Here is a 22,428-nt window from a genome sequence, read left to right on the forward strand (position 1 = left end):
AATTACATATATTACTGAAAGTCTATAATTTTGTATCAAAATATTTATAATGCAAAAGTTTATCTGATTATTTGATACAAATTTATATTCAATATGTGGATACTTCTATTTTGTTTATAATAATGTCGTTTAACGATATTTGCATATTATAATCAGAAATTTGCTGTTTAATAATAAAATATTAATCTTGTCGCGAACGAAAAGCTAATAATATTTTATTTAATTAATAAATAATAATCTTTTTTAATGGAATATAATAGTTAATTTAAATCATTAATAAAATAATAAGCTTACCTGTGTGTGTGTGTGCACTTTTACTTTAAATAATATATTTTCTGGATATGTACTAAAGTTACTAATAAAACAATAAAATATGTAATTAAAATAAATGAAAATGCACATAAATATTATGAAAAATATGCGAATACTGTCATAATAAAAAAAACTATTTATTCAATTAAATATTTATAGCTCAAATAATTATTTGAGATTCTTGTGCTGTACTGTTATTGTCTAGAAAAAATGATTTTTGATAGTTGATGCAAGCAATGATATTTGATTGATAACTTTCACTGTTTTGCTTTTGAAAATAAAGAAGCATATTTAGGGTCATACTTAATATCGTTAAGCTTAATGCACGCATTAATATTTATCAGCTGAGCAAGAGTAGTACAATTTACTCTCATACTAAGACCTCCAACTACCATGTATGTACTTAATTGTCCTAAGTTAACAGGTTTTGATGGTATTCCATAAAACGAATATTGGTTGGTCGAAGTTTTGTCCGAATCACTATCATTTGTACAATTACTAGGTAAAAAATCAGTGTCGGTAGAATATTTTGGTAGCGGATTTATAGATTTTCGAGCAACGGCTTTTACTTTGTACGGATGATTGCGTTCACATATAGTTGACTTAGCTGTAGATTTTCTTGCAACCGCTGGATTGTTCGATTTTAGTTTCCATGACTTTTTCTCTTGTTTTTCTTTTTCGTTAAAATCCGTCTCACTTATGCTATTCCACGAAACTCTATCCATTATGTTCTCCAATATATCCTTATAATCTGTTACAAGTTCTATCTTAACTGAGAATTCTGGATGTTCTTTATTACTATGCATTTCGACTTGGCTTGGACTAATAAATGTTTCATAGCAATATTTACATTTATAAAAATCTATGTGTCTGGTTACATGTTTTCTCATGCCATTGATAAAAATTGTTTTAAAAGAACATATTGGACAAACATATACTTTATGTAAATCTTTCCCACACTTGGTTTTGAAATGAAATGGTAAATGAGAATGAAACATATTTTGATGATTTTTCATATCGCAGTCAGCATAACATACTTCGTGGCACCATTGACAAATCCATGCTTTAGTGTCGTTACTATTAACAGTTTTTACAGTCATTTCAATATCACTATCCCCACTTTTTATATTTGGAACTGGCACGTATACTTCGTTATATTTAAATGGAAGATTTACTTTTATTCCTTCTAATTCATTAATTACTGTCGAAGTGTGATGACATGAACTCCAATGTCTTCGTAATACATCTATAGAATTACTTTGAATTTTGCAATAATAGCAAGAGTATCTTACTTCTTTTGAATCACAATTATTTGTACAATTTTCATTATTTGTATTTAAAACTTTGTTATCATTTGTAGATTTCTCTGCATTTACATCACTGCTAGTAGATGCAATATTTTCCATAGAAACTTCTGTAATGTTAGATGGTACACGAGGATGACTGGTATCCAAATGTTTTTCAATATCTGCTTTTGAATCACAATTAAAATCACAATATTGACACTTAAAATCTGTTTTTGGCCCGTGCATTTCCAGATGTACTTCCAGTTCATGACGATTCAAAGCAATAAAACCACACTGTTTACAATCTCCTAATATTTCACTTGGTACTTGATCAGTTTTATCGCTACCAGTAGCAGAACTCTCTTTTATTTGACTTCTTCTTTTACGTTCTTTCAAATTCATAACACCATATTCCTTCAACCAAAAATCATCAGTTAATTCCAGGTCATTGGGTATAGGATTATGAATGATTTTCTCAGCCAAACCAAGATGTTTTGTACGAATATGTTGACGCATCGCGTTTTTATAGCTGGTGTTTCGATCACAATAAGGACAAAGATATTGAAGACATTTTAAATGTGCAATTTGCACATGTAATTTAAATCCACTCAATTTAGTAAATCTCATTTTGCAATGTTTACAAGTTAAATGATTATCCGCATTATTCTTTAGTAAATCTGTATAAAATATTTTAATTTAATTAGTAACGTATTTATAATATTTATATTATTAAAAAAAAAACATAATATAAATAATATATAAACTTATAATATATATAATATATAATATATAATACATAGAATTATCGATAGATAAAAGATTTGTCAAATTTACCTTTACTTTTCTTTGCTTCTACATCTTTTTCTTGACCCGATTTATTAGTATTAATGACAGGATTCTTGCTACTATCGCTATTATCATCATAATTATCGTCATCGTCATCGTCATCGTTATCGTCATCATCATCTTCATCATCATAATCATTATTATCATTATCGTTACCATTACCATTACCTTTACCATTAACATTAGCATCGACATTAGCATTGGCATTAGCATCGGTATTAGCATCAGTATCAGCATCAGTATCAGCATCAGCATCAGCATCAGCATCAGCATTAGCATTATCTTTATCCTTATTTTTATCTTTATCCTTGTCCTTATCCTTATCCTTATCCATATCCATATCCATATCCATATCCATATCCTTACTTTTATCCTTATTCTTATCCTTATCTTTATCTTTATTCTTATCTTTATCTTTGTTCTTATCCTTATCTGTATTATCACTGTCGTCATTACTATTTATATCAATAGTTTTAATTTTTTTAGTCGCGTTATATCTTATCTTCTTTCTTTTTGAACATAAGTTTTTTAAAATTTCACCTTTCTTAATAATATTGTAATTACTTTTAGTAATAGAAGACTTATTCTTATTATCTGGTTTCGGTATTAATCCTTTCATTATATCAGTTTGTCTCTTAAGCAAAGTACAGACCTACAAAATACAAAATTGATAATATAATAATCTTTGATGTTCGTACAATGTAATATACGATTTTGTAAACATACCCATTGTTCAATAGAATAATCAGGAGAAAGAGGTTCATGATCCGGTCGTCCTCCACCGTGACGTCTTGAAAAATGTTTCAACAATGCATTACGATTTACAGACAAGAATCCACAACCCTTGCAATGCCATCTAAATGAGCATTAATAAATATTAATTATATATCATACGATATTTACATTTGAGTCTCAAGCAAGCTTATTATTAATTAATAATTAGGCTTAACATCGTGTTAAATGAAAACAATTTTTATGATCGTTCAATAATAAATGATATAACAATATATATTACTTTATCAATTTTCTCTACATTTTATTTTATGAAGTTAATCGATTGGACAAATGAGTGATTCATATTTACCTTGAGTAATTTAATTCTCTGTAAAGATGATCCCGCATATCGTGCTTGTATTTTGTCTTATATTGATCACACAATGTACACACATACAAATTATTCACAGGACTTCCATAAGGTCCAAATACTTCTACGTCTGATTCATTATCAATTTCTTCAATCTTATTTGATTTCGATGGTGTTTTTTCAAGTGAAATATTACTATTATCCGTGATTATTTCCTTCGACATATTACTTTCACTTCCAACAGAATTATTCACTTCAATTTTCTCGCACGACAGAGAACGTTTTGATTTTTCATTACAATGCTTATTTTCATCTAAAGAAACTGATTTGCCGTGTTTAATTTTGGCTGGTTTAGTAGAAGCTAGATCCGAATCACTTTTTCTTTTTCCTTGTTTGATAGATGTTTCAGTTTTTAAAGCCACTTCTTCATCCTCTAAAAGGATACCACGAATATGTCTCACTCGTGGCATATCTCTTCTCCAAAGAGGAGTAGTATCGAACGGTTCATCTTGTCCTCCTTGCTCAACCGTATCCCCTGATTTTTTACTTATACCTTTTATTTTTTCATAATTCATGATATAATTAATAATACTTGGTTCACCCACATGTTTGAAGGTAATATGTTGTTCGAGAAGTACTTTTACATTTGTCTTATAACCGCAGGCAGTACATTTGAATTGAGTCTTTTCTTCGTGGGTTAGAGATAAATGAGATATCATTTCAGTTTTGTAAACACATTTAAATTCACAAATGTTACATTTCCAATGGTTACCATCTGGATCTGGAATTTCTTTTTCTATTTTTTCTTGAGCTGGTTGTTGAACGTTATTTTCTGTACTTTCTAATTCCCTAATTACTTTGACAAATGGTCTTTTCTCCGGATGTTTATCAGAAAGATGTCTCTCAATGATATGCCTATACAACATTCCATCACTATCAGAGAGTATATCCAATGCATCATATACTTAATAACATATATGAAACATCTGACAAGTGTTAAACAGAAGTAATTAATATTATAGAATATTGAAAGAGTTTGACTCTTTGATTTTTCATTAATTCTATGTCTTACACTTGTCATATGTTTGAATTGTCATTTCTATTAAATAAAGATCATATATATCTAAGCTGATTAAATAACATAATAATATTACAAACCTATGATAGTGATGATGATTACAATGAGAACATTTATAAAGTCTAGTATCATGCATTTTCAAATGAACTCCCATTTTATCAATTGCTATGTTTTGTACTTCTTGGCCCGGAGATGGTTGTGGACAATGTGGGCATCGGAAGTACTGTTCATCAGAATGCAATGCTTTTAAATGGTAACGTAACATAGCTTCGTCGACAGTAAGATAATTACATTCTGTTACGCTGCATACGTATCTACAAATAAAACAAAAGATAATTAATGATATAATTACATTAAAAATACTAAAATCAAATTGGCTTGTAACAATCGCGTATACTTTATAATACCTTTTGTGCTCTGGTACAAATTTAGGTATAAAACTCTCATCGTTATCTTTTTCAGAGTCTTTAGGTTTTCCTCCCATTCGACCGTTTTGATGAGAACTACTTGCAAGATTGACCATTTTGTCGAACATTCTCTCTTTTTTATCTAAACAAGGTACAGGATTGACTGGACCAATTTCTGGTACAGTTTCGTCTTTAGCATGAAGTTGCAAATGTCTAATAATATTAGTTCTAACTTTAGTAGTATAAGGACAAACAGCACATTGTACCTCACGATTATATATCGCTTGACGAGGCAACAATTCTATTTCGTCAGGACCAAAAATTAATTTTTCGATATCAAAAGTTTTGTCAAAATCTTTTTCCGATGCTCTTGCCCCTTTTCGTTTTTTACCTTTTCGTTCTTTAGGCCACTGTGTAAAACAAGATTAAAATGTTTTATTATGAAATTTAAACTAATAAGATAACATTTATTACGTTGCTATTGTTTACTTACGACATGTTGTACAATAAAAAGGCCATCGGCTGAAGGATTTGTTGGATCAGCAGGAATTACTTTAGAGCATTGAAATTTATGCTTTACTTTCATATGATTATTGGCTTGATAAGAAACACTAAATCGTGCATCACATAGTGAACAACCAAAACGTTTTAACTCATGTAGTTTTAAATGTTCAAGTAAAAAGCCAACTTTAACAAAACGTTTCTTGCAGTGTACACAACTTGAATTCTTATCAGCTGTTTTATGACTACACTTTTTCATATGTCCTCGAAGCATAGAGGAATTAATAGCATTGAATTCACAATTTTCATAGCCACATTTATACAATTCATTTCCTGTACAACCTGTATCTTTAATATCTTCCAAAGTCAAAGGTTTTACTGATTTAACATTAGTATTTAAAATATCAGAACTATTCGTGGCTTCTATGTCACGAGTTATATTTATTTCTTGTTTTTCAGTTGAAATTATATCTGATGTTTCTTGGACATCCTTATCGCTTTGGTTTAACTTTTCTTCTATGTTTTTCTTATCGTCTTGTGCAATTTCAATATGATCTAATATTTCTATATCACTGTCGTCTGTTTTGTTTTCATTAATTAAAGATTTCTTAGTAGCGGAAAAGTTGTTCTGATTAGCCAAATTTTTCACGAAATTAGGATTGTCTAAAACATTGATATTAACGTATTCATCCGCACAATCTAATGAATTTGTTAATTGTAATGGATCTACTGCGCTGATATCTCCATCTACGCCAGATAATAATTGTAATTCAGGTTCATGAAGAATATGCCTTGAAATATGATACTTTCCTTCCGGATTAATATTTGTGTCTGATGTTTTATTTTCTAATTGAAGAGCTTCATTGCAACTATTAGAATTATTTATTATGTCTGAAGATTGATTTGTAAAACCTATAGAACTATTATTGGATGACGAAGAATTGCCTTCCTTATTACTGTCCTTTACAAATAAATTAGTCACCGTATCCGTCGTATCTTTCGTTCTGTCATCCAATATAGAAATGTCTTCTGACGATTCAGGATTTTCCTGGTTATTTTCAGTTGGATCTACTACTGTGCTTGCCGTTTTCATGTCCAGAGTTTTTATTGACAGTCGATTTATTACGTCTGTAGATTGTGTCTGAAATTTTAATGGATATTAGTTAAATCGAATGCTAAAATCATTTATTTGATAAAACATCTTTCTCAGAAAAGTTACCCCATACCTCTGTTGATATAATACGTTCAAGAATTTGTGGCAATCGATTACAATGAAATAGACTTAAATGGGTAAGCATATCGCTAAATGTGTCTGTACCATTTAAACAGTACAAGCATTGGTGTTTATTAATCCCATGAATTTTGTAATGCTATAAATAATAAAGAATAATTACATAAACATAGAATCATGCATTCCAAAAAAATAATTATATTTTATATATTTAATTGCATACTGTTACGAGCTGGTGTGGTTTTATGTATGATGAGTGACATAAGTGACACTTATAACTAGATATAAAAGGATGCTTTGCTTTTAAATGATGCAAGAATGCATCTGGTGTATAAAACATCTTGTCACATGCTGAAAATAAAATTCATATTTTACGTTAGAAATTTCAATAGAAGTACGAACATAAAAAAAAGAAAAAGAAACGAAATAGAAATAAATTCTATTTAAAATAAAAAAAGCATACAAACCATGTTGACATATGTACGGTTCTACATAATCACGGCGATTAAAATCCTCTTTAGTTGGAATATCTTTTTTTTGTTTACCAAGCAAAATGCCAGTATTTGCGTTGTTTGCGTGAGATATCGCCTAGAAAAATTATAATATTGAAGTAATAAATAAGAATAATGAAATATATACATCTAAAAATTTACGAATAGTTTTGTTTTTCAAAATACCTGATGTATTTGTACATAAGATGGTGTAATTGCTCTATAAAAACAGCAATTACATTGATAACGACAGTGAGAATGTTTCTCATTTACGTGGTTTATCATTTGCGCGGAATCGCTTAGAACCATATAACAATAGGCACATTTTTGATAATCATGTGGAGAAGCATCATTTGTATTCATTGAAGATACCATATGTAGACTGTAATGTTTGCAAAATGAAATTTCAGAATCTGATGTAAAAGAACAATTACGACCCATACATTTGTATAAGTGACTGAGTTTTTGAGGTTTTAACATGGCCATATAACAGTCGGAAGTTTTCAATTTATCTACTGTCGACTTAGTTGTTAAATCCTTTGCTCTAAGAGAAGGCGTCGTTTTAATCACTTTTAAAATTTTGTAATTTGGATTTGTAAAAGATGGAGAGTTCGATCCCGCAATATGAGTAGTTATTGGTGATATAGTAGTAGCTTTACCAACAGATACTTGAAATGGTAATTGATTATGTTCTATTTGTATTATCTGTGACTTTGGAACAATAGGTATGAAATTGGTAGTAGTTGTTGATGGTTTAGGCATTAGTGATTTGATTGATTTGACTTGTTTATCTGATTTGTCTGATTTGGCTGATTTGGTTGTTTTGGTTGCTTTGACTGCTTTGACTGCTTTGAGTGGTATTAATTGTAAAGGTTCATGAGAAACACCTGGTGTTCCAATTGCTGGTCTTATAGCCACAGGATTAATTCTTTTTAAAAATAATGGTTGATTAGAAGAAGTTTTTAACAATGAGACTGTTTGATGTTTAACTGATAAAGTTTCAACAGCTTTTCTGATATCATTTATCTAAAAGAGAATATATTATATTAATAACTTTTTGATATTATTATACAAATTTGATCTTATACTTAAAATTAACATTAATAAATATTTGGAAGATACTTACAATAGTATTTTCACTTTCGACACTTTCAGTAGATGGTGCAAGACTAACTACATTCTCGATTTTTAAAAATGAACATTCTTCTTCTGTATCCGTTTGTAATACGTCACCTACAATATCAGATTGACTCGCTGCTAATAAAAAATATACAAATATTAAAGATATATAAAATAGTATTATTTGTATATATAACTATATATACTTGACTCTTTAACTAATTACCACTTAAAGATAGCCTGTCTTCTTGATTTTCTGAAGGTTGAGTAGGCACAGAAAGCATATCACCGCTTAAACGTCTGAATCTGAGGAAATTTTTTGGTTCATTGTCATCATTTGCGACCGGTTTTGTAAACTCGTGTATTGTTTGATTTTGTTTATCAAACAAATGTTTAAGGCTGGAAATAGGTATTACATTTGGAGGTTTTGGTATAAATGTAATGTTGATATTATCAATTAGAGTATTAGTAAGATTTTCAGATGCATCTTCATCACGTGATTTTGTACTTTGTAATTGAGCGGCAAGTCTTTGTATGGTTGTCATCATCGGATCTTTTGACGATGCAGTAATATTGGAAGTTTCTTTTAATATTGTGTTTACATCTGTAGTTATTTCTGTGTCCGTTTGCTCGCTACTAGAATCTGAATCATAAATGGTTGCAGACTCTCTAGTAGTTTCATTATCGCTTGTCTCAATTTCGCTTTCAACCGTCTTATTATCAATATTTGTGGATAGTGAGGGATCTTGGACATCTGTTTTTTCAAAACTGAGATTTGAATTGTTTTCAACCACATCGGTAATATTATCTTGCTCATTTATTGTTTTGGTATTTGATATAGATAGCTCCATTGTCTTTGTATTACTTTGAGATGGTGTTGAACTAGTAGAAGAAACAGAGTCGTTTGAAAGACATAATTCAGAAACATTGCTTGTTGAAATAAGATCTTTATTCTGTCTATCTTCTTTTCGCACATTCGTTTTCATTTTATCTTTTAGAGTGTCGATAATAGATTTCTTCTTTTCGGAAACATCTTTATATACTTTAATTCCAAAGTTTTCAACAATTTCTTGCATTTTCTTTTTTCGTTCCAATTGAATTTCTACTTCCTTACGCTCTAACTCAGGCGGACATACGAATACACTTAATTTATTATTAATAGTACTCGGTACTGTCAGTTCTTCTGATCCCTTTTCAGGCAGTGTCGATTGTGTTTCAGCCTTAGATGCAATATTTGACTTATTTTTATTAGTCGTAGATTTTTTTTTCATTTTATCTTCTTTATTTTTCTCTTTAGAAATAGCTGGTGTCAGAATAATTGTATTTACATCATCATTATTAGAAACAACTTGTGCATCTTTCGTTTGTTCATCCTCCGTTTGTTCATCCTTCGTTTGTTCATCTTTCGTTTGTTTATCCTTCGTTTGTTCATCCTTCGTTTGTTCATTCTTCATTTCTTGTTCTACTGATTCAGAAGTTTTATTTGTTTTAAGCTTCATTTTCAAATCATGGTTAATTAATGAAATTATGCTTGTAATGTCAGCCGTGTTAGTTGACATATTTATCTTAATAATATTTACATCCGCGACATTGAGATGCCAAATTTTCAAATGTTTCTGAAGATTAATTTCTTTCAATTGTACATAATTGCACGCAGAACACAAATATCCATATATACCGTTCTCTTTTGGTATTGGATCTACTTTTACGATATTATTAAAAGTACCACTATATTTGCGACAATTTTTATAATAATGAGTACGCATAGATGGTTTAGTAATAGTTTCATAAGAGCATTTCTTACATTCAAATCTATATTCTCCAGTGTGTGCTGTACAATGTTCATAAAATTCTTCAATGGCAGCATCTTTAGTTCCTTTGATAGTGAAATAACAAAATCTACAATTAAATGAATAAGATTTTATCTCTGGAAATTTTGAACATATCTTTTCATAATTATTATTTTTAGCTTCTTCTATTGCAAAATATGCTTCTTCTGATTTAAATCTAGATATTGAAACTTCTTTTCCAGGATGATTCAATTTATAATGATGAATAATACTTTTACCATTAAACGGACAATATAAGCACTTATATTTTTGATGACCTGACCAAGCATATTCAATTAACTGTTGTACGCTTAAATTACGCCACATTACGCACTGTTTATCATCCTTTGATGGTGACATTTCTTTATTTTCTGTTTTGATTACAATATTTTCCACGTCACGTGTAGGGGACACTAAAGGTGCATTTGCACAATCTTTTTCTTTAGTTTCTTCTGTAGTTTTTTCTGTAGTTTTTTGTTTAGTATCTTTTTTCTTATTGTTTTCTTCACCATTTATAACATTATCTTTGGCCTCATTAATTTCATAATCAACAGAGGATAAAATAGATTCTTTTTTATGTTCTTCTTTGTCTGGTATACTTGCTACTGGATTTTTTAACTTTTCCATTATATCAGGCTTATCTTTTTGAACATCTACTTTCTCAAGTGTACCTTGAATTTCCGGGATAATTCGATCAGATTGTACTTGTACTGTAGGTGACACTTTTTTCCTTTTCTTTTTTGATAAAATCCCCATCTGCCAATTTAATTTCTTTCTTTTTCTTCTAACTGAAATTTTCTTTTGACTTTGCTCAATACGTATAGAATCATTTACATCATCATCAGCATCAACGTCGCTTACTTTCTCTAATTTAGATACGTTTTTGTTTGCTTTGGAAGATACTAGTTCTTCTACAGTATCACTGTCTAATAATTCTTTACTGTTATTGGGTTTATCAAGATTATTATTAACTTTCTTTCCAGAAGCTATACTACTTGACATGGAGATATCTGAAACAATACTCTCTTCGTCCGTAATCGATGCAACATCTTCAATTTTATGGACACTGAGAAGTGTTGAACGTTTTCTTTTTAAACCCTTCTTAGAGAGATTCGGAATGTTTGATCTACTACTCTTAGGAGATGCTACTTGCAGTGAGCTATGACTTGGTTCTTTTTCTGTATTAAATGAATTATCTATAGTAGTAGTTAATTCTGCTACATCTATATTAAAACTTTCGTCCGAAGAACTATCAAACATTGTCTTGGAAGATTCGATTTTGACAATATCCGTTTTTTCTATAAGAACTCGAGCCTCTTTAGGAATTTCTTTATGAAGTACACGTTTACTTCTACGTAGAACTTCGGCATCTTGATACTTTTCATCTTCTTCTTTAGAAACATCGAAATTTTTGTTACTACTCCATTCTCGATTATTAGTTCGCAAAGATAAAGGTTGATCTTCCTCGCTATCAGAGCTGAAAGCTTTTCCCTTCAAACGTTGACGTGTAAGCCTTTGCACTTCCTTTTTATTCTTGCATTTAGTTTTACTTAACTTTTGGTTATTTCGAATTCTAGGAACTTTCTTTGATTTAGAGATATTTAATACTTGTTCTTTACTTTCTATCTCCACATTGTTCTGCTTAGTCAATAGTTTGCTTGCTTCTGGTTTTTTGGATATCGAATTCGAGTTACTCGTAGACATAATTGTAGTAGAAGTACTCGTTGGATTTTCTTTCAAAATTCGACACATACGATGCCCTGTAGCAGTTACTACACCTTCGCTAATAAACATTTCTCGAATATCTTCCTGTAACATTTCCAAAGAATTTCTTCTTTTTGTTTTTGGTTTGGACATTTTAAAAACACTTTCTTTATCTTCAATGATTTCATTCTTTAAAGAAGTATTCTCGATTGGTGTAAATTGTTCATTTACATTAAATTCTTCTGTACATTTTAGTCTTTGTTCTAAGTCATCCTCCTTGACCTCAATTATCTTTTTATCATTGCTATTCTCGACAATTTCATTCGTATCGTTATTAATTTCCGACATTTCGGTTATTTCAGACTTTACCACAACAGTAGGGGAGCTTTTCAAATGATCAATATTAAATTTCTCATCAGTACTTACAAGTTCCTTAGATTCAGAAGACATCTGAAGAGATTCTTTCTGATTCTTTTCATCAGTATCACTACTGTCTAATTTAATATTATTATCTTTATTGTCTTTATTGAGTTCATTATTCTCGTCTTTTTCGTCAGATAAATTATTTAATATACCCAATCTTTCAGCTAAACAATCTTCTTCAGAACTATCAGAAGAAACAATAACACGTCGCTTTTTCTTAACTTGTACCTTTTTCATCTCAGCGTTTGCATTCTTATCCGAACTACTACTTTCAGATTCAGATTCAATGATCTTCTTAATTTTCTTTAATTTCTTAGCTTCCAATGCTTCGCCTAATTTTTTTATTAATTTAGCTTGTTCAAACAATTTCTTTCCTTCTCCGCTTTCTAAAGATTTCCTAATTAAACCCTCGATCCATTCTTGGGTAAGGTCATCCTTTATTTTATCTCCGTCTATTTCTGTATCATCTTTCTTTGGATTTTCTATAGTTTCGGAAGTAGCCACAGATGTATTGGTTATTGAATCAGGCTCCTCGAATTTTTGTTCATCTTTATCAACTGTTGAAGTTGTCGGCGATGAAATATCTTTCTTCTCATTCGTTGTCTCTATCGCTGATGCAACATTTTCGTTTTTTGAAGGTATTACTTCAATATTACTATCATCCACGTCCCAATTTTCTTTCGAGCTCGCCACATCGCTACTGCTCGTAACTTCAGAAGATGTATCGTCTTTGTCCGAGCTCTTTTTATCTTTGTTAGATTTTTTCTCTTCATTTGCTTTATTACTCAACGAATGAGTAGACTGTTCTGATCGTTTGATCTTTGGTATTTTGAATTTTTGCAATCCATAAGAACGACCACCCTTACTTTTTGTATCGATAACACCGTATAAACTTTCTAGAGGCGATTGCATTTTATCTATGGATGTTTTGTCGTTGCTTGTTTGTTTGCTATTGTTACCAGAATTACGTTTATTGTGATTTCCATTCTTTTTCGATTTCGACTTTTGTTTCATTTTTCGTAGCGTCAAAGGTAACGCCGAAGACGATACTGAACGTTTTTTTCTGGGATCTCTATTTGGACATGCATCATCTTTAAATTTATTCGAATTAGAATGCTTATCCTTGGTCAGACGTGGATCCCTATTAGAACCACTACTATTGTTACTACTACTACTTTCTCGATTATGATTTGAATTTAGAGACGATGTACCGTGTTCTGTTCGAATTCGTGGATCTCTATCCGAAACAACAATTCGACTTTCCCTATTAAATCGATTACAATTATCCCAATCATTGTGTTGTCCTATATCTCTAATTCCTCGATCAGATCTAGAGCGATTATCGCGATTAAAACTTTTCCTTCCTTCACCTCTGCATCTATTATCATTGAAATAACCATCTCTACTTCTACCTCGATTAGATCGATCTCTATCTCTATTATTCCAGGGACAAGGTGTACTTGGTCTTGAATATGAATTAGACATTCCCATCATCCCATCCGAACAACCTATTTCGGGATCATTTCGATAAGATGACTCATTCGACCTATTTATTGGTTGATCCCACGATTGCCTTGCAATCGGATAATCAACGGGTCTATCAAAGGGGACATCATGAAAGCCTCTATATTGAGGAGGGTAATTGGTAGGAGATAACAGAGGTGGTATTATTGAAGAATCATCGTGACCACCAACTTCTTGACTCTGTGAAAGCGGATTATTCAATAGTGGTCTTATTCCATAATGATTTGATCTAATCGGTGAATCATTAATTGAATGTGAATCCATAGGAGCTGAGTTTGGAATTCCAGAATTCCACATATCTTGGTGCATTCCCATGTTATGTTGTTGATACATGGAATTAGGCATTGGTATACTTTGCATCGAGTTATTGCCTATTGGATTGTAATTATTAGGAGAATTCCACTGAGAATTATAAAAATCATTTTGATTTGAGGGAAGATGAGATGGCCATAAAGACTGGTTTACAGATTGCCGATTAAAATGTTCCTGTTGACCCGAAGGATCTACTCTTGGCCCATCTCCTGAGATAGGAGTTTGCGCACGTCTTTGATACAGCATTGCATTTTTGTCCTCTTGTATAACGGGACCACCATGCGAAATATGCACGTTTCCTCCCATTTCTTCATCTTGCAAACGAAGATGCACATTCAACATTTTATCATTGGCATTATCACGCATTTGGCGTTGATATCTATCATAATTTTCAGGGTAACGTAATTCTACTTTATAAGATGGCGAAGATGATCCATGTCTATGGTCAAGTGATTTATCAATATTTGCAGAGAAATTATGTTGATGGGATGATGACGGACCCTTTATTTCGTTTGACTTTACTGTTTCCGATTTTGCATTTAACGATATATGCATTGCATTAGGCAAATGTTTCCTCGGTGTAAGTTTAATAATATGTTTGTCTGTTTCTTCCCAACGTCTGTCGCTTTCCCGATCAATTTCGTCTTGAGAAAGCGAAAATTGTTTGAACGTATTTAAATCAGTATTGGTACATACTTTTTTGTTGTTATCCTTCTTTGTTGGAGTTTCCTCTGCTGGCTTGTCCCCCAATCCTAATCTTTTAAGATCCGAATTATCTTGCGATTGATCATCTTTCTTCTTATTATTATCTGTGTCTTCTTCCTCGTTTAGTAATTCGGCTAAATCCTCGATAGAGAGTGGTGGTTCAGTTGAGACAGGTGGCGGTGAAACTAGCATGGCTGGTGGCTTTGAGTTTGATTTTGGTGTGGAAAATCCACCATCCTTTACCCTTGATGAAATATTCTTATGTTTAGAGAACAAAATCTCTGAATCGGGTGATTTAAGTAAAACTTCTGGAACGTTGATGGGCGATTCTGGTTTAGAATTAGAATTAATTGCATCTAAATCTAATCCGGTCATATTTTTTTCTAAAACCGACGACAGCCTTCTGGAACCTCCTAACGAAGGTACTGGAACGGTAACTATATGCCGTGATTTTGTTAGCATTTGCATATCTGTCATTTTTTGCGGTAAATTGAAACTTATTAGTTTAGTCGCGTTCGGAGCATCATGATTACTACTAGTAACCACAGGCTTCCAGGAACCTCTAATAAATTTAGGTCTTTGTATCTCAGATTCTTCTAACATATCCCATTCGGAACAGGTAAGATCATCGCTATCTTCTCTCTCAATCGAACCAATTCTCGAATTCGGCGAGTGTCTACCTATATCACAACTACGTTCAGTCGGTATTACGATTGGTTTAATGCTGTGAGACATATCCATTTCATTCAAATTTATATGCTCATCGCAGAGTTCCAATATCGAATCTACGCTTCTTTCTGTAGGTATAATTATTGGAGCCGTTTGAGAAACCGTTTCAGGACTCACTGGAGGACTCGGGCTGGCTGGAGTTTCTTCTACCGCTACTTTTGATGTCATGGCTTCAATTTCGGTTGATTCATTGTTCTTCTTGTTACGATTTTCATCGTCCGATGAACTGAAAAATATATTGTCCTATTCTATTGCTATGCATCTAATAAAAATATTGGCACAAATAGAATTTTCCTATAATTTCATTTCTTAAATTTTCAGTACATATGTAAAACGTATGATTCTTTATTAACTTTGTTATATTTAATGTATATCTTTCTTTTACATATATTTATATAGAATTTTATAGGAAAATATAATTTGTGCAAATAATTCTGTTCAGTACTTTATACACATATGTATGTATCTTCATAATCAACTGTAAATCGAAGATATTTTTACGTTCAGCGAATGCAAAATAATAAAAATAATAATTTATTTTACATGTGCTTTATAAAGAAATAAATTTTTGTTTTACATTAAATATTATCAAATTGAAGAATTTCTATACATACGCTGTCGGCTGCGAACCAACGTCCCCGGATTTTTTGTTTGACACATGAATACCTGGTGTATTTCCCTGAAACTCGTGTCGAATTAGAATAATTAAAATACACTAATAAAACATGCACTCTACGAAAGCCTGAAATAACTAAAAAATACAGAGCGATAGAGAGAGAGAGAAACATTCATAATATCATTTTGAAAGTTGAAATAGATTAACAAACCATAATACCATTAATCAAACAAATTTTGTGCAATGGCAATATAGAATTACAATTTGTGCGAATAATACTTATACAACTTGTTGTATATACATATACATAATAATAATAATAATAATTATGTAATTTGCAGTCTACAATGTATTAAGTGAAACAATATTGCGGCCGTAGAATTAGTAGTCAAATAAATCTAAAGCCATAGATAACACATTTAATGTTTTGTGAACTTGATGTTTTGCACATATATTTATGTGTATGAATGATGTTTATTAGTGTTATACATAAAAAATAAAATGAACAAAAAATTAATAGGAAAAACTACATTTGTCTTTTATAAATTCGTACAAGATTATGAATAAAGTGATATAAAACGTCCAAAAATAATATAACGATGATAAAATATTCGTACGTTAAAAGAACATATATATATATATATATATTTATACAAGATTTGCACTCCAAAAAGGTAAAAATTTGATTTGCAAACGGGTGAACTTAACTTCCAGAAAGGTGAATTTGGAATGCAAAATCTGTATTTAAAATATTACAATGAACATGTTTAAATGAAAATTGCATAATAAATAAGAGTACCTACCTTTTCAACTTTATTGTACAACTTTTGTAGAACATCTTCGCATCTTTTTAAAGTTTCAATCTTTAACCTGTTCCATTAATAAATCAATTGTCAGTATTTATTAAATATATTTATGTATGTTTGTAATTATTATAGTTTGTACCAAAAAAATTATTGTGACAACTTGCGTATACGCACAAATACAAAATAAAAAGAAAAAAATATCTATTAACTACTAAATTTATCTCATAAATTGTTCACACCGTTATACAGTATTATGTTAAACAAAATATAGAAATGTGACGTACTTCCGTTTACTATTAGACAAAATTCCATGAAGGCTTTGCATCTTTTGCAATTGAATCTCTCTTGACTCGTCCTTAACATTTTGTAACCTCTCGATCATAGCTTCTAAAAACGGAATGTATTTTTGCATTTCTGCGAATTTCTTACTATATTCGTCCATCTTCTCTTCGTTTATTTTTAATTTACCTGTATCAACATAAAAATATTTCTTAACTATGCTATATTTCTATATAAAAAGAAAAAATAAGAAAAAACTGAAGAGATATGGGAAGCAACAAATCTACACGTATTTGTGTTATGTAAAAAATGCATATAAGAATTACAACGAATTTGTAAAAATGAAATAAATAATATGTTTATAATTACAATTAATTAAATAATCCGAAAAGAATTATTTTATCACAAAATACTTCGAATCTATACTGAACGTATCAAACTTCGGAACTGTACTGTCCATTTCTGGAAAATGTTGAAGACGTAGGTGGCGACACCGTAAAACCCTAGCAACATCTTTCTTAAATCATGCTCCCGTGTACTATTGTACGAAAGTATTCATAAGTTTGCGTACTTTATTGCACATTTTTTTTAAAAAAATGTTTACATATATACGTAAATATGTATATATATTACTAAAAGAACATCTATTTGCATTATATAAGAAGAAATTGCCGACTCTATCAGATAGTACACCATTACGACTAGATCAACGCCATTTTGTTATGTTGAACAATGCGTTAAGGTAAACAGTTATCGCGACGTTTACACATATTTACACGCTTTATCAAAAAATAGTTAAATACCTTAAAAAGTACAACAAACTATCGTATAAGTATTTATTTGTTTTTGATAATTAAAAATCTTGATAATAGTCACGATCACTCATGATAAGTTGATGACCATTCTGCAGTGGAAGTATATATGCGTTGTCACATCCGTTACAAAAAAAAAGAAAAAGCTTCACTTCCGGACAAGAAACTCTCACACGATCTACATTTTTACGCTAATTTTATTTGTAGCATTATTATCGAGAAGAAATAATGAACACATAAAGAACCACCAACCTCACTTATGCACATTTCATATATCACTTTCGAACTCTCGCTGATCTTCACTTGTAAACATTTTCTAAGTTAGCTTAAGCACGATGAACACTAAATCTGTTTCTTCAGTTTTAGGAAAAGAAAATATAGTCTACGATAAAGATAATGTTTCACAATATTACGACACAACACTAAACGAACACTATATAAATTTATGACGTAGGAACATTGAAACGCAAAACCATTGGATCGTTTCATTTTCTTTACGAACGATCCTATACGTACACTTTTTATACATTGTTTTACCTTTCGTTGGTTCCTATTAAAACATATGTGACTCAAGTATACACATATATATATCACGATTAACTATTTCGTATTCTGCGAAAAATGTCAGAGTTTACCCGAGAAAATCGATGTCATTAAAAAAAAAAAAAAAAAGAACAGAGAAGAAAAATAATTGATAAAGCTTTTTTGTTGAAATGAATCTTTCAGTTAAACGATAGATTGAACTCCAAGGAAAAACAAGATCTAATTATGATGTGAACTACTAATTACAAGTATAAAATCAAACTGTTCATTCGATATAAAAATTATTAATGTTATATTACAATGCACTGTGAATTATACACCATACTTTATCACCAATAATTAAATTAATAATGCATTGTTATGCATAGAGTTAAAAAATACGTTTGCAATATATTCATATTAAACGCTTGTAACACGAAAAAGAAATCATAAAAAGCCTATGTATTTAAATTGACATATAAGAAGCACTCGCGTTAACCCCGAAAAAAATGGCGTAAGTTTAATCAGTTCCTAACGGATTCAAAGAACGCATAGGACTCCGTATAGTTCTCGAATGTTCGTTACAGGTATAAGAGAAAATGGTCGTGTATGTTAAGTCGAAAGGCTGCCTCAAAGGGCGCACAATGGCTGCCTCTATCTATGGCGCCACCACAATCTTGTTAGTCTCAACAACGACGACACGACGACGGACATATATATTTTATCATCGAGGATGGATGACGTATAAATAATTGTTTAACTTTATTTATTCGACTTACCTTTTGCACTCATTACAATCGAGACATCTGTTTTCGTAGACTGGTTGAATTCTTTTAACAAAGCCTAGGCAACGAGGGATCAATTTCTTCGATGATATTTTAAATCAATTTTTCCAAACGATACAATGAATATATTTCTTTCGTGTTAACCGATATTTATATATTCGTAGCGTAGTTAATCTCTGTGTCACGTTAAAACGTTTTTTATACGTACTATTTTTTCTTCTTTCTTTCTTCAAGTGTCATATCCTGCCATCTCTCTCGATTTATGCAATATACCGAGAATCCGTCTCCTAGGATTCGATAAAATAAAGGACTAGTATAACCGACGATTCAATGACCTACCCATCGCGAATGCAAAAAAATTCCAGCCAGAAACTTCGTTTTATTAAACCGAGTTTGATTACAGTACTTACCGTACACGGTATTACCAAGAATAATAGTTTATTATGACTATTGATAGATAGATGTACGTGTATAACGAAGTGGATTAAAAACGATTCTCTATCACCTTAATATCTATCTGTCGTCACTGCGATTAATGTTCTTCTATGACATAAGTTTCTCTTTCGTTACTACTACTCTTTTAAACTCTTTCCTTTTAACAAAAATGGATGGTACGAATAATGTGATATTTGTGTATGTGTGTCTGTGCGTATGTGTATAATGCGTTAATTGTACCACGTACACGCGAGTGCGCGAGCGCACGCATCCTATGCGTCAAGTCTTCATCGTAGCGTCGTCGGATAGTCAAAAAGATAACTTATTTTGTTGCGTTTTGTTAATATCTTGATCAAAAATAAGATGCAACTGAAATAACGATACTACTTTCTACTAACATCGTCTCTCACACGATTCTAAATGCTAATATTTTTAAAGCCCCCATTAATGGAACAACTCAATATGTATCATGTTATATACTTTCGATTACTACTATGGACACTAGCTAGTTCAATCTACTTTTTTTCAAATATTAAACACAAGCCACGGAATTCTCTTTTCTGCATTGATCTGCCATTTGCAAATCGTTGCAAGAATACAGCGACATCCGGCATTACCTTTTTCCTTGAACTACCATCACCATTCACCACACCACCACTACCGTTCGTAAATTCAACAGTTGTGACATCTCGCGATGAAAACTACAAACATTTATCATCTATATAATTTTTTTTTTATCTCGATATCTCGAAGATAAATTTTGAATAGTTTTTTTCTTATTCTTTTTTTTTCTTTTTTTTTTTTTAACGATTTTATAACATTCATATATGTAATATTATTTTATTGTCTACAAGGCATCTCAAATTCTATATTTATATTTAATATATTCGTCGTATACGATCGATACTCTTAATTGAAAATGAACGAGAATATTTCAAGTTTAAATTATAATTACAATTCTTTGTATTTATTTTTCTCCTTTTTTCTTTTTTTTCATTTTTTTTCGTTTAATTCGTTTTTGACATTTTTATAGATGCAATATAATCTAAAGTTTCTAATAATAACTTTATTTACAATGATCGATCTTCGCGACGCATGATCCTAGAGTAGTAAATCCTTTCGCATTTTTTTTTCTTTTTTTTTTATCTTACGTTTAGAGAAACATGAATTATTTACAAAGGAATTTCTGATTTAACTATACGAACTCTTATAATAAATCGTTTTTTTCTTTTTTAACACGATGAAACCCTCTTTTAAACTGAATTATGATTAATTAATTGGAGAGATACGTGGTGCTTGTCACTAAATTTTAAAAATCTTAAACATTTATAAGATTTCTTAAAATTTTATAAGAAACTTTTCTTTTTTATTGCACTATGGCTATAAAACTACTTTGATTATAACGTATATACGTACACGTAATCAACGCGTGGATGTATATATATATATACGTATATTCCCTAAAACAAGACACTCGTTATTATCTCACCGTAAAACTAAATGAAACAAAAACCCCTCTTTTTCTTTTTTTTTGTCTTTTAATTAGAGATCAAATATAAACGTGAGTACTTTTGCAAAATTAAAAAATAGAAACAAAACACATATGTCTCTCTCCTAATTATTCCATTCAGTAAATAATTTGGGTGATAATATGTTGTAGCCTCTCTCTCTCGTTAAAGGCTCAGATGGAATACACAAACGTTTTACAAATACATACACTTCTACACACGTTGAATTCATTCTAAATCATATACTTAAGTAAATCTTTTTTGTATAATAGTAATAATTCATTCCTGCGATTTCTTTTTTTTCTGATAATTATGGACGTATTTTTAAACTTCAAAAGTTCAATAAGGAAATATTAAGAGATCAGTTTATATTATATATGATATATGATATATTTATATTATAATATATCATATACCATACATATTCATAGATGTTACACATTTCGCTTTAATATTATAGATAAATTTCCATCGATTAGAAGAAAGTAGAAGAAACGAGATTTCTCTGTCTAGATAATTATTTAAATTAATTGGAAATATAATAATCGACAAATATAAAAGTATATAACTATATATAAAATCATTCTATCTTTTATCTAATTTCTAATAATTAATCTTTAAATGATGTATATCTTTTCGTAAATAAAGAATTTTTTATTAGACTGTTTTCACTTTTCTCAGTAGCTAATGCTGTTTATAATACAGTTTTCCTAATAATATTGGGTAGGACGCGTTTAATATTTTTAATACAGCTCGTAACATTATAATCGGTATAAATTACGTAATGAGTATAAATGGAAATAGAATCTTCTAATATCTCATTGAAAATATAGCCAATGATATACGCTTATTATAAAATGCGATATTTAAACGAATATAAACTAAGAAAATAAAAATAGATAATACAACATATAAAGAAAGTGAGAAAAGGAATGGACTTGTCTAATGTTGGCGGCCATCTTTCCGTTTTTTTTTTTCATTTGTTTGTTTTTATATATTCATTTAAATTTAATCAATTGAAATGTTTAATTAGATATTAATTATTAAAGCAATAAACTTATAATTAGCAGCAGCAGCGATTGAA

The 22,428-nt window shown here is 30.4% G+C and overlaps 1 protein-coding gene across 6 annotated transcripts; it reads right to left on the minus strand.

Annotated features, from left to right (window-relative positions):
* Positions 1 to 436: 436 nt before the first annotated feature.
* Positions 437 to 20,555, minus strand: LOC106793173. 6 transcript variants are annotated; one of them, XM_014759867.1, is made up of 18 exons: positions 20,084 to 20,554; positions 19,396 to 19,688; positions 17,288 to 17,471; positions 17,001 to 17,067; positions 16,196 to 16,266; positions 8,582 to 15,807; positions 8,363 to 8,493; positions 7,423 to 8,262; positions 7,213 to 7,333; positions 6,969 to 7,096; positions 6,741 to 6,884; positions 5,507 to 6,655; positions 5,014 to 5,423; positions 4,687 to 4,920; positions 3,529 to 4,443; positions 3,171 to 3,300; positions 2,433 to 3,096; positions 437 to 2,275 (listed from the first exon to the last, which is right to left on the minus strand). In XM_014759867.1, the coding sequence occupies exons 2-18, from the start codon at positions 19,406 to 19,408 to the stop codon at positions 570 to 572; spliced, it is 14,133 nt and encodes a 4,710-aa protein (XP_014615353.1). In that variant the 5' UTR covers positions 19,409 to 19,688; positions 20,084 to 20,554; the 3' UTR covers positions 437 to 569. The 6 variants fall into 6 exon arrangements, with proteins under 6 accessions (XP_014615353.1, XP_014615352.1, XP_014615355.1 ...); XM_014759866.1 differs by having other exon boundaries at positions 19,812 to 20,554; XM_014759869.1 differs by having other exon boundaries at positions 16,196 to 16,260; positions 19,396 to 20,555.
* Positions 20,556 to 22,428: the final 1,873 nt, after the last annotated feature.

This window comes from Polistes canadensis, unplaced genomic scaffold (genome assembly GCF_001313835.1).
Source record: "Polistes canadensis isolate GaletaPanama2010 unplaced genomic scaffold, ASM131383v1 scaffold_12, whole genome shotgun sequence".
Classification (NCBI taxonomy): Eukaryota; Metazoa; Arthropoda; class Insecta; order Hymenoptera; family Vespidae; genus Polistes; species Polistes canadensis.